At 37.8% G+C, this 14,120-nt stretch overlaps 1 protein-coding gene across 2 annotated transcripts in view; it reads right to left on the bottom strand.

Moving 5' to 3' along the window:
- Positions 1-14,120, bottom strand: part of LIPC (lipase C, hepatic type) — a 67,138-nt gene that overhangs the window by 41,315 nt on the left and 11,703 nt on the right. Inside the window, exons 1-2 of one of the 2 annotated variants that reach the window (XM_059482363.1) lie at positions 9,621-9,716; positions 9,305-9,417 (exon numbers count right to left, since the gene is read on the bottom strand). In XM_059482363.1, coding sequence (XP_059338346.1) covers positions 9,305-9,383 — 79 coding nt within the window. In that variant the 5' untranslated portion in view covers positions 9,384-9,417; positions 9,621-9,716. Of the gene's footprint in view, positions 1-9,304; positions 9,418-9,620; positions 9,717-14,120 lie in introns of those variants that run through there. The other variant, XM_059482364.1, reaches the window with a different exon arrangement.

Below are 14,120 nucleotides of genomic sequence, written 5' to 3'. Positions count from 1 at the left end.
CTCAGAGCACCCAGGCCCTGAGCAGATGTCTGAGAATTTGGTTTCCTCCTGCACATCAGGATTATCATATTCAAAGTATCCAAAGTGATTTTTTTCTAAAGTCAGTGTAGGAATAGCATTGATACTTCATAGATGGAAAATAACTAATAATTTAAATATTTTTGGTAGGCCCATAAATATCAGCTCTTTGATGGTATTCAGGGGAGTAACATTTTATTGAAATGAATAGCAAGAGACATCTTAAAGCCAAGCAGTTATCATCAGTGGAATTAATTGACTAGCACTTAATGTTCTGTAAAGTAGAACATTTTTAATGAATATACACAATCTTCATAACCTAGAATAGAAAGATAGAAAGGGGCATGGGATAATAAGAGAAATACTAATCCAAGGTCTAAATCCTATGAATTTACTAAAATTCCAGAGATGGTTTTGGGAGAAGGAATGTTCAAAAATTCCTCTCCAATGGAATAGTACATCATACTCCTGGTTTTATTTTTATTCTCTAAGAATCTCAGTGGTAGTTGTGCTAATTTCTGCTACCTGAAATTTCAGATATAACACAATGTATTCAGCAGCCCTTCCCACTGCCACTTCCTGTGAGCTGAATTAGGGAGATTAAAATAGTAAAATAGCACAAGTGTCTCCTCTGGAAGCTGGATCAAAGACTGTAAGTTTGCTCCAGGTCCAAATCTCCATTGAATTCTTTAGGATGACACTGACACTACCAAGCCAGAAGGTTCTGACGGACACATTTCTTGGCTGAAGTTTCTTACAAAAGTTGCAGTGCCTTTAAATTAACATATTAAAGCAAAAGATCACATTGTGGTCACAGAGCATGTGAGAAGAGACTGAGGCTGTTTAATGGCATACATCAGGATCAGGCTGAACTCCCTCTCCAGGAAACAGTGTGGGGATTGCTCTTGGGAAAGAGGTAGAGTTCTGACAGAGAGGGAAGGCACATCAAGTTTTTGAAGGCATCTTTGCCCTAAGAAACACGTGGAAACCTCCCAGTGCTCTGTGGGACACACTGCTGTCCTGGTGTAGAGTGGAGGCAGCAGAGTAAGCAGAATCTCATGCTTAGCACACATTCTCTGTGCATTTCACTGTGTTTGAAATGCTGTTGCCTGAAGGATGCTTTCAGGGTTTCTTTTTCTCTGCCTACCTTGGTGTGCAGTAAGTACAGGTCAGCTGGAACAGGGCAATTGTCTTTGTGGTGAGGGCCCAGCTGCTGTCACTGTCCCATGGCAGAGCACAGAGCAGCTGTGGAGCCTGGGGACAACGAGGCTCTCACTGCCCAGCTGGAGGAGAGCTGCCTGAATTGCATTGTAGGGGTCAATGAAAAGCAGAAGTAACTTCAGTGCTGCTCACTGAAATGTTTAGTGTGGGAACCTTTCCAGAGCTTTATTGGGATTTCTGGTCAAAACACCTCATTAGTACTTCAGCTTTCATGACCATTTGATGTCATCTACTAAGAAAACAATGATTTATGATGTTCCCTGCAAAAAACCTGTTCCCAATTAAAAGAACAAGCTCTACTTTCTATTCCTGGGTAAGCAGAAGGTAAGCATGATGGATAGAGACCACAGTAGATTTTCAGATGATGTGCCAGCTGGCTTTCTGTGCAGTTTCTAGTGCTGCAGAGATCCACTCACTAATGCTTCATGCTGGTAGCTGTGTTTTTAATATTTGAGTATTCTCCATTCCCTTCTTTCTTCCTTTTATTCCTCTAATTCTACAGTCCACTCTGCTCATTTCTGTACTGACAGTAGAGCAGGGCAGAGAATTAACTTTCATCCAGTAACAGTTGCCTCCATTTGCTCTGTTTCTCGAAAATACACAGAAACTGCTTTGGAGTTACTTTCAAGTGTTCAGAGAAGACTCTAATTGTCTCCTGGTTGCAGCTGGTCCTTAACTTGAAAAGCAGATTTGGGGAATCCTGCACAGATGTAGTCTGTGAAAGTCCTGTTCTTGAACCTCTGCTCTGGGTCATGCTTCATCCTGTTACTCTCATTTGCATAAACACATTAAATGCAATTAGGGCTGTCAGGTTTCCTTGTAGTTTAGCTAAGCACTGTGGTATAGGTGGCAATTTATATGTTGTCATAGACAAGCTATTTTAGTCAGGATCAGTTAAGAAATTGTTCAGATATTTGAAAGGTCATGAAGGTGCTGGCTCTAGTGACTCCCACAAGAGTGATATTGAAGCATTAATAGGGACTGGAGTCTAGGATGAGACATCAAAAAGGAGTTCAAGTGGATACCAAGGACTTGATTCAATACCCCTAGAAGGTTTTGGGGCATTTTTATGTAATGTAATTCAGTAAGAAAGATGAATAGTTTACAGAGATGTATTTGGCACAATAAATGACTTAGCCACTGAAGGCTAATTCATGTCCTCATGTCCTAAGAGCACTGCTAATTCATATTGTTATTTCTTCCTCAATTTTCAGGCACTGAAAGTAATGTTCTGCTTCAGTAAACAGTAATCAGTTTCAGAAAAGCAGTAGCTCTCATGTCTTTCTGAAAATAATGATAAGGTTTTAAATAGTATCCAAGATTCTTACAAATAATTAAACTTTTAAAACAATTTTTTGAAGATTGTAAGCTCTCTAGTGAAAGCATTACCTGGATAATACCACTCAAAATATTTTTTTGTAGTGAATAATTGTTGCCCAACCATTTCCTCCTCAGAAAGAAAATCAGAGCTTCTTCCATCTCCCTTCCCGTCCTAGAGTCAAACCCTAAAAAGCAAACCTTGAAGGCATGTGTACTGTCATCCTAAGTCAAAAGTACAAGTGACATAAATATGAAAACAAGCAGTACTATTTCACTACAACACAAAAAAAAATTAAATGGAAATATAACAAACCAAAATACTAGCCTCTTCACTATGTATATAATTTTTTAACACCTTTTTTGTCAGAAAGTCCACATAATTTTAATTATTTGTATTTTTATAACAACTCATAGAATTCCAGTCAAAGGTAGGTTCTGGACAAATTTTAGTCTCAAGACATGATAATTACCTGGACAGTGAGTATTTTACAGTGATTATACAGTGATTTGCCTGGTAAATAAATTAGAATGTATTTTGATAGTATATATATATATATATAAAATTAAAAATATGTACTATATATATTTTATATAATATATAGTTATATATACTATATAATCATATACTATATATAATTTTTATATAGTATATACATATATATATATACTAATATATATATATATGTGTATATATATTAGTACAACTAAGGAACACACATACACAGCACTGCCACCCCCATTTGACAGAATCTCTAATTTGAGTGACTCTTTTGGAAATGCAGGTTGGCAAACATGGAGTTAAACCTTAACTGATGTCCTCCAACATCCCTTTTGACCCATGGCTGCTGAAAGGGAGAAGAGTGGTGCTTGAAACAGTAAGTAAATTCTTCACTCTGACACTATAGATTACTTTGAGCCTGAGATGCATAAAGTAGAGCACAAGTGATCTAATATAGACAAGATTTTCAAATGAAAAATTTCCTCTCAGTGGTGTTTCTATCTAATGGTTTCCAATGGTAGCATTAAGATATAGGACAGCATGCCAGTATAGCAGAATTTTAGGGCAGCTTTTCAATTCCAGACACAAAGCCAAATCAAACATATGTGTATGTTTTTATTTTTGTCTTGGACTAGCTCTGTCACCATCTCCTCCATGGTTCAGTGCCTCCCTCTGTAAGTAATATAAAAATTAGAAAATGCTTTTTGGATCAAATATTTCAAAACAGCAGAAGTTCAAATGTTTGTCTCATGAAATTTGGGTTTTCAGATTGGACATGTTTGTTTAATTCCAGAGAGAATTATGTGTATCAATACCTTGTTTCCTCATATTCAATATTTCTACATCTCTTTTTTTTTTATTTGTTGTACTTGAAGCAACACCAGGAATTCTGGAGGCCAAAAAGGAACCCAAATATAAACAGTATTATTGATAAAAGATTCAAAAGATTTTACTAGACTGGGCAAGCAAACCAGAGAATTTCTGTAATTTTAGCCAACAACTCCTGTTTGTGCAACCATCTTGTTTTAGAAGCATTTCAGCACCATCAAAAGCTTTTGTTGGCTGATTATAATGGGTATGTGGAAGGGTGTGCAATCCTATGCAGTTAATGCTTTCTGAGGATATTAGCAACTGTAGCAATTTTTAAATATTGAAAGGAACAAACAAGAAAGGTATCATAGTAATATAACTTTAAAACCAGTATATTTTTATAGAAGAAAGGGTACAGAGTGTGAAAGAGGTCATTTTAACTTGGAGCATAGACATTAAACAATTTTTTGCAAGAGTCATAATTCACATTTGGCCTATGGCCAAAGCAGTGAACTTTATCACCCAGTCTTGGCATGTGCAGATAGATGGTCCCTTCTGTCTCTTTTGCCAGTTATTGCTCATGCTGCCAGGAAATCTTAATCATGCTGCTTGGAAGTGGCTGCTGGCCCACCCCCCTGCTGCCAAGCTATTCCTCTGTGTAAGGAGTCCAACTCAGCTTCAGCAAACAGACTCTGAGCTCCCTCTAACACAGGAAAAAAGGTCACTGTGCTAAGGCCACTCAAGGGGACCATATGGTGGCAGGACTTACATCATCACTGTTGCACTGCTGTTGGTGCAACCCTATTAATAACCCTGAAGTTCACACAGACTTGGCATAACTAGGTTTTCTGAAAGGAAATGTGTAATATAAACCTAGAGTGAACCACAAAATAAGAAGAAAAGAGAAATGCTCTCTTTAATAATGAGTCATAGAATGGTTGGAGCTGGAAGGGAGCTTAAAGATTATTTAGTTCCAGCCTTCCTGCCATGGTCAGGGATGGCCCTCAGAGGTCAGACTGCTCAGGGCCCCATTCAGCCTGGTCTTGAACTCTTCCAAGGATCAACTTAACTAAAAAACCTCTTTCAGTGCCTCACCATGCTCTGAGTAAAGAATTTATTCCTACTGTCTAATGTAAAAGTACCTTCTTTCAGTTTAAAACCACTGCCCTTTGTCCTGTCACTATCTGCCCATATAGAAAGTTCCTCTCCCTCCATTTTATAAGCCCTCTTAAGGTACTGAAAGGCTGCAATGAAGTCTCTCTGGAGCTCTCTCCAGGCTAAACAACCCCAACTCTCTCAGCCTGCCTTCACAGGGGAGATGCTTCAGCCCTCTGATCATCTCTGTGGCCCTGGGCCCACTCTAACAGGTCCACATCTTCCCTGTGCTGAGGATCCCAGAGCTTGATGCAGTATGTTTTCATTGACACTTCTTTTCCATTGAAACTTCAAATTTGTGTTTAAAACTAATCCTAGCCTTCTCTAGTTTGAGAAGAAGGAAGACAATCAGTTAAGCAGTTACATTGCAGTGCCACATTACCAAGAGCTGTTCTGTATGTTCAGGTTTCTCTAGTGTCATATGCAAGCACTATTCAGGCAGCAATAGTCTGAAGAATGTAATGCTCAAGTCATGCAAATTGCAATCCACTGGTGAATTTAAGCTCCTCATTAAGATGTTCAGTCACTTGCTTTAGTAGAAATATTGAAAGTGGTTTCGTGCATGGATAGTTCCTTCCTCACTTGGGTTCCTGTTATTGTCTCTTTTAATGAAAAAGCAAAGGGCCTTCTGTTAGCTAAACTATATTTATATTTTACATCCTCTAGTGATAATTTATATCTGAAATTATATTCATAGGTTTTTCCCAGGTGACAGAAGGAAAAATAACTCGTTTAGATCATAGAAATTTTGGTAGAATTCTAAGACTCTTGGGAGCAGTGCAAATCCTAAACACAGTCAGGAAATGGCAGCAAATAGTTTTGCAGGACTTCTCCTGAGAATATCATAACATAGATCATTAGTGTAACTGGTATCTGAACTTCCAAATTCCAGGACTTCTTAGACCATTATTTTTGTATGTCACAAAATTTAGCTTCTGAATCCCTGTTTAAGTGATCTACCTGGAAGTGATGTGAATTTAAACTTCAGAGGTGATCAATATATCCATTGAGGTAAATAAGAAATACTGATAGTTTTTAGACTTGTTTCTATGGGCTAACTTTAGTTCTCTATCTCTACAGTTTAAATGGCTTTTGAATTTTCTATGCTTTTTTGTGTTTTAATGGTTTTTCAGCTATAAAGAGGTAGAAATTATTCTTTTGGTAGTTTTTTGGATCTGATAGGGTATACCCCACACACTGCATTTTGTTGAGGAATTTTATATAGACTTTGATATATATTTGCTACACCAATCATCTCTTGCATCTGTTATCCATTTGGGGAATGAAGAAAACACAACAGCTATTCAGATTTTTGTACAGTCCATTCCTATGGCCAGTGTGTAATACTAAGGTGATGACAGCACTTAAAACATAGCAGAACTGGATGACAACTGAGATGCTACCTTCTCTTTTGGACAAAAAATGTGCAGCTCAACTGCCAGCTGTGAGACTGTCAGGTAAAAAGTGCTAGCTCAACAGCATGCATTTTCATGTCAGCTACTGTATAACTCTGCTCTGCACAAGGAAGTGGAATAATGGAAAATATTCCCACCTACTTTTACGTTTACAGGAGAAGAATCAAAATAAATAAGAGCTTATGTATTTTCACATGCTTGTAGAAAGAATCATCTTGGCTTAGTTTCAGGGATGTTATTTTTAGGTGCATATTTCTCATTCTGGGATTCTGCTTTTAGATAATGAACCTTTGGCAAAAATGCCAAACTTCTTTCCTGCTATATAAATGCACAAGAAAACCATGGCATTTCAGAAACCCTCTGTGTTTTTTTTAAGAATAACCCTGTGTGTGTTTTAAATTTGGTGTTGTTTTTGCTTGGTAATGCACTCCATCTTATTCTACTATAATTAAGTATAAAATAAGAACCTACAATATATATTTTTGTACATAACTTGATCAACTTACAAACACTCATCCAAATTGATTTACCTGCTGCAGTCTAATTCCTATAAGTTCTGATTTTGTGATGTGATTTCTTTTACTGTGTAGGTGGATGCAATGGTACAGAAAAAAGAAATTGAAGCAGTTGTTTATTTTCTGGTTACAAATGAATGAGTAGGACTTTTACACAGTGAGAGAATGGTTCTTTCATAGGTAATTGCTTGTGTTAGAATTATGTACCAGACACTTATCCCTGAGGAGGCTTTGCACTCCTGATAGTTGTGCTGTTCTATGCTGCAGTTCCTGCTAAAACAAGAACAAGTGAGCTCCAAGGTGGAAGGATTTCCAGGTAAAATAGATTCAATGCTCATGGAAAGCTGTCTCCACCTGACAGCATTAAAAGGTCTCTTATCCAGAGCTAAAAGCTTTGCTCCCTTCCTTAGTGTGAGGTGATGCACTTGCATCTGCCATTGTGGCAAATGAATCTGCCTCACTGACAAGTGGAATAAGGAAAATGAGTCCCTGAGGTTACCAGGTACAGCCAGCACTCCCAGAACAAGCAGAGCTTGGCTGACAAGGCAAATGGGTACAGAAATAAGGCAAGGTTTGAGAACTGGGGATTACATTATGTTCTGGCCAAGGCTGCTGTGGCTGAGGTTGGATTGGAGCAGGATACCAAGGGAGTGAAAGATGCAGAAATATTAATGCACATGGGCAGCTGGAATTGGAATTGGACTGATTTAAAAGTGACAAGGGATGAGGGTCTTAGTTCAACATAATGGAATACCAAGGTCTGTAGCCTGGTAACTACTCCCTATAGCCAATCTAGTTAGGCTGTAGGGAACCTCTAGAAGAAAATACAGTAGATTTTTTTGCATTTTTAGAAATAAACCTTCTTGGCTTCTGAAATCAGTCTCTTGCCTCAACATACCATGAGTTGGCATATCTGCAAGTGCCAATATGACATGTGACCTATTGTTTGTGCCCCACAAGTAAGAAGCAATGAGCAAACAAGTGAAGTCCATGATACTGGAGTCCTAGGTCATGAGGGGAAAGGGGATGGAGAGAGTGAGGGACTGACCTTGCTACAAATGGTGCCACAGGTCGTGGGGGTGAGGGAATGTGAGCTGCATGAGGCAGGACCTGTGGCTGTGAAAGAACAGGGGGACAGTGACTTCCTCTCTCTGCCTTGTGTATCTCTGGGGAGCTAAACTTTGACCACACACAGTGTGGAATCTGAACAGATCTGAGCAAAGATGATGGGAGAAGCCTCAAACTAAAGTTTGAGCTCTTATTTTAGGTTCTCTCAAAAATACAGAATTGGTCAACTTTTCTAAATAGCTTTCTAAAGTTCAGTGACTGTGAAGGATGTGCAGGCCTTGTCTGGTAAACCAGGACAAGTTATGGCATTAATTAAGTTTCTCACAGTTTTAATTCAGAGATTGTTCAAAGTTAAACCCAAGGGGAAATTTAATGTGCAGGATCAAAGAAAGGTGGTCCTGCCTCCTGTAGATTGAAATCAATATATTTTATATAAAGCATTTGTGTAGCAAATGGTTTCTAAAACTATTAATATGAATTAACAAAAATACAAAACACAGCTGCTGTAAGGGGCCATGCTTCTGTGAATGTGCATATCTTGCTTTATTTCCAGCCAAGAGGAAAACTTCATTTCTCCCCTCCAGACTTAGAGTATTAGAAATGCAGTTAGATAAGAAGGAAAACTAGTGCTTGCTTTGTACACATCAATAATGAGGTCAAACATGGCACTGTCTTTGTCAATCACATCAGAGAGGTTTTAAGAAATGCAGTTGTTTGATGTCCTGTCTTGCTCAACAGTCACACAGATACTGACAGAACGTGCAGCGTCACAAATGCTTGTGCAGCCATGCCAGTGAGAAGGACCCTTCAACAAAACCTACTGCAGGTGTAGCTCTTTCACTCAAAGATATTCATCCACTTGAGATGAAATCCACTGCATTAGGCAACTCAGCAAATGAAAGCTTAAACACATTTGATTCAGAGTAGGAGACTAAATCTGTCACACAAAATAATTCCACCTCAAGAAGATTATAACATTATCAATTCAGTGAATATTTTCAAATTAATGCATTTTAAAATTAGCTTAATCAGAAGCTTTGTTAAAGGTCAAATTACCTTAATTCTGTAGCCTCAACATGTATGGGTTCCCCTGGGAAACATTTCTGGTAATTATAAACAACTACATTTTCCAATAAATACAGACAGGTATAAATGCCATATTTTAGGAATATAGCACACAAACCCAACATCCTAATGATCAGACAGTCAACACTACTAAATTTTTATAGCATAAACATTTTTTAAAAGTTAATGATCAGTATTTATATTTAATAGTATATTACCTTTTTTCTTTCCTTCATATGTATTTGCTGAGATGATGATACAAGAAAGCAATAAAAATGAAAGTTGCAAACTTCTCATTTTTTGTTTCTTTGAATGAGAGTTCTGCTAATTTCTGCCAAGAGATGGGAAAAGGAAAGAATTAGCAATGCTTTGCAAGAAATTCTTTGCCCATTAATCATTAACTTTGATTTCATCTGTCCCCTGCTCCGGTTTTTCCTTTTATGGAAGGGAAATTGGAATTTGCCTATTTACAACCTCTTAATTTTTATTTTATGCCACGTGTGGCAGAAATAATTTGGAGCTGGATCCTCTTACCTTGCTCAACAGTGCTCAGCTCTGAATACAGACTTGAGGGCATTTGTTCTCTGAAATTCTGCTAAAGGCCAGGGTAACCAACTTGCATTCAGCTGGTCGACAGCTCAGTCTGAACACATTGCAAAATAAGGGCAAGAGCTGAAGGTTCATCTAAATATTTCATTAACATTGACAAATCCCAGCAAGGCAATCATCAAAATTTTATATATATTAACCACTCTCTTATTTCAGTGATTCAGTCAGTACCAGATTTTGGATAATCACGAAGTCTTTCCTTTCAAATCAAGTGAACAATTTTTAACACATAATACATTTACTAATACAGCACAATTAACCAACATCTCTCTCCACTTCCAATAAAAGAATCATAAGAAACTGTAGGTACTAAATGTAGGAGTCATTTCAGAGGAAAGGTTTCTACTCAAATAGTATGGCTTATACTGGAAATCAGAGCAGAATTTTAAGAATTTTAGGTTTTTTAAGAACTCTAGTTCAGTGTCAAATTAAATGACTGAAACAGAGCTTAAAAGTTGAAAAAGTATCTTTTGAGCATTCAGTGAATCCCAGCTTCTTTATGAAGCCTCTTTATGTTAATTAATAAATCTAGAATACAATAAATGATAGCCATACCATCCCAGCCTGAGGAATTTTCAATTTTTCTGTTGTTTTTATAATCAGAAATTACTTTAAACTATCCCAGATAAAAGAGTTTTCTCTTTTTTTAAAGACTAAATCTCATATGACCAATATGCTATAGCAGAACTGACATGTGAGACAAAAAACCCCAGTATTTTCAGCAGGGAAATTCTGCTGTCTTGCTTGATGCATTGTTCAGGCATATGAGAGCAGGCTTTGTGGGGAGGGGTCCATACTGCTGGTCCATACTGCATGAAGGCAGGAGAAAAGTGCAGATCACTTTCTTTCCTTGCTCATTCCAAGCAGCTGTGAGTCCAGGATACAGCAGACAGCTGGAAAACCCCCAAGCAATCTCTAAGGTCAGACCAGCCACTGCAGCTGGCAGTGGTCTTGGCACAGTAACATGTGAAGCACTGTCAAGACTGATTGATTAGTGTGTGTGTGTGTGTGTGTGTGAAAGTATACTGAAACAGAGGACACACAGAAAAAGGGGTGATAGGATCAAAATTACTCTTAGTAAATAAAAAATACTGATCACAGCAGTATTGTAGTGAGCAAGAAAAGGAGACAGGAGATAGAATTTGGACATGAATTTAGGCTTTGATGCTGGACATGAAATGCTGTATTTTAGTGAAGTTAAGACTGGTGGAAATTACTAGTATGATTTAGCAAAGGTTTGCAGTGAACTTAGAATAATATTGGCTAGAGATGATGTGAAGATGACAGGTCTGACTGACAGGTTGAATGGTAACACTAGGCACAGTAATCAAGAAGGTAGAGAGCATTTAGAGGAGAAAGATTACAAGTTTCACTTTCTGCAGACCGGAATTGTTGTGGAACAAGGTGGTAGACCTGTCAGGGCAGAATTGGCTGTTGGATCTTTGTGAAGAGATTGCCTGAAAATAAAATCTATAGGGATCAATGTTTGGATTTACTTCTCACTATGGAACCCATGTAGGAAGCCAGGATGACATTATGAGCATTTTATGAAGGATTGCTTAAAGTGGTAAAAGGAAAACTGGGAAAAAAAGATGGAGGAACCTGCCTTCCTTTGGCAGGTTTTACTTCATTTGGCAATTCTGTGTCAGCTATTGCTGATATTTATTTGTCTTTCCAGTATTCACAGGATGTCAGCAATAATGATGAGAACACTAAGCAGTGTTGTGGGAATAATTGTACAGGTTTGAATGAGAGGTTTCACAGTGCATGTTGAGGATGACTTTATGTAGCACTGAATTGCCTGCTATGGCACATAGCAGTGGGAATAATTGTACAGGTTTGAATGAGAGGTTTCACAGTGCATGTTGAGGATGAGTTTATGTAGCACTGAATTGCCTGCTATGGCACATTAGTCTGCAGAGAGCAGATGTGATTGTGTTCCAGGGGAAGGAGCTGCTCCCAATGGCCTGACAGCATTGTCACACCATGTGTCTTCAGAGTGGGCATTTGGGTTTGCTTTTCTTCTCCATTTGATTTACATGAGTAATTCCAATTACCTTTATTGTCTGCTCAACGAGAAAAGAATGGGTCTTCTGCAAATGTAATGATCATTAGAGGTAAGAAACTGCTGGTAAATAATTTTCCTGTGAATCCAAATATTGAAATTATAATCTTTGCTATTTGCAATATGTTTATCTGGTCAACTGATAACTACTTTGCTTAGATCGGTTAATTGGCATTTGTATTGTTATTGCATATATAATATTCTATGAATATATAATCTAAATTATTTTAGGAATTAGTTGCCCTAATGCAAAAAGCATAACAAGAAAGAGTCTTTGGCACATTATGAGGATAGAAAAAGTGGAGCCAGGTATTTACCAGAAGCAACTGTGCAAGTGCTACTCAGAGTTACTGGCAGCATGTTGCATCACCTACTAAAATGGCTTTTTCAGCCACATTTGAACTGCATGAGGTGTAGTGATGGGAGCTGCAATATTCCAGGTAAAAATCACTGCAAAAAAAAGAGAATCCTCTGGGAAAATGAGGGTGCTCTGGGTCTTCATTTTATTCCACTGTTTGATCATAAGAATGGTGAAACTCTGTACCCCTGAGATACTCCCAGTGTTCTGCCAGAGCCTTATGAGCTGTAAGGCTGCTCTGCTGCATCCTGCACCACTGGCAGGGACAAATGTACAACACAGGTACTAGAAAATCAGGGAACTGTCATCTCAGGGACTGTAACACAGCCAGGGAGGCTGATGTAGGAAATGACACCTGGAACATGCAAGCTGCACTGTGTCGTGATGCTACTTTCAAGAGTGAGTGGAAAGTTTAGGATTGGATATGTTTGCTACTCATGCTCTGAATAAGGAAAGTGGATAATTTGGTATTTGCAAAAATCTTGATTCTTAAAAAATGCCTGAAAATAAGTTGTTTAAATTTAAGGTTTAAATATGGTTATGGTTAAATATGTTAAAATACTGTAGATATGATTTCACTTTTCCATAACAACCAGCATTTGCAATTACTTCATTTTCTGCATTGAGATCACTCATACCTACTGTAATGATGTGTATTCCAAAGTTAGAAATAGATATTCCAAACTGCTCTCTGTGAAACAGACAGAACATGTTTCATATTGCATGGAGGCTACTGCTTTGCCAACTTCACATTAAATAGAATCTTTTCTTAAACACACAGTGGTCAACCCAAATTTGTGGCTTATGTGAATGTGTTTATTTGTAGTTTGCATGCACTGTAAGGGGGCCTGACAACCTTCCCTCTTCTGCTGAGCTGCTGCTTGTACAACATATACCCAGGAGGTAGACTCTCAATCACAGTCCCCATCTGCTTCCTGGCTAATGTTCCAGTTCCAGTTAGACCTCTTGCACATATTCACATCTAAAAGAAAATTGATGGTTCACTATTGGAAGCAGTGTGTGACTAATGATGCATTGTACCAGGCAGCTTTTTGCTTGAATATATCTTTCTAATCAAGTTAAAGAAAAGAACACAGAGCAGAAATTTGTCAGGCATACAGTGCTGCTTTTTTTCCTGAAACCACACTGTTCATCAGGATGCTTTTCAATCACCTGAAGACCTGTTATATTGTAGTACAAGATGTTCTTTCTCAGGTTTGGAAGAGATTTTATGGGGCAGAGCTTCAGCTAGCATAAATTGGCTTCTGTGCAACTCTGATGATTTTCACCAGCTGAGGATCCGCCCTGTGTTCCTATAATAACCCCAGCATCTGAAAAAAGATTCATGTGATGGTTATGCTAATACATCTGAGGTTATAGAGCAAGAAAATTTTTATGTGGTTGAATTTTTAATGCACTTTTTAAATCCAAAATTTATTCTGCCTGTTTGATCTTTTCTAGGATTTTTTAATATCAAATAACTCTGAAGAGACATTTTTAGATGGACTTTTGTGTGTAGATTCATGGTCTATGTCAAACATACAGCAGCTGCACTCAGATGAGTCTGAAACCTCCTTTACACCTGTAGCTGTTGAGCCATCAGACTTTTCAGTATTAAATTCAAAACTAGATAATTGATCAGCAAACTTTGTTTTCTGATATGAAAGAAAACCACTAATTTGCATGAGCATAGTGTTGTAAAATATGGATTTCTCATACAAGATGAATTTCATACTCTGTATTCCCTGATAAGGTAGTCTTCTTCCATGACTCATCACCCAGAATATTATCTGACTTTCCTTGGAAGCACATTTGGGAGTAGGAATGGAATTCTTGCAGTTTCAAGTTCAGCAGATTTTGTATATTTGTGCCTTTCAGTAATTTTGGAAATGCGCTGCACTGAGTAATTCTTATTATAAACAGCTGTAAACAAAGAAGAGAACTCAAATACAATTGCCAAGCACAAATATAATTGTATAATAAGTGGGACATCTACTTCAAA

The sequence above is a fragment of the Ammospiza nelsoni genome, chromosome 14 (genome assembly GCF_027579445.1).
Source record: "Ammospiza nelsoni isolate bAmmNel1 chromosome 14, bAmmNel1.pri, whole genome shotgun sequence".
Taxonomy (NCBI): Eukaryota; Metazoa; Chordata; class Aves; order Passeriformes; family Passerellidae; genus Ammospiza; species Ammospiza nelsoni.
The sequence above is the reverse complement of the archived record's forward strand: the minus strand, read 5'-3'. Positions and strand labels throughout refer to the sequence as shown.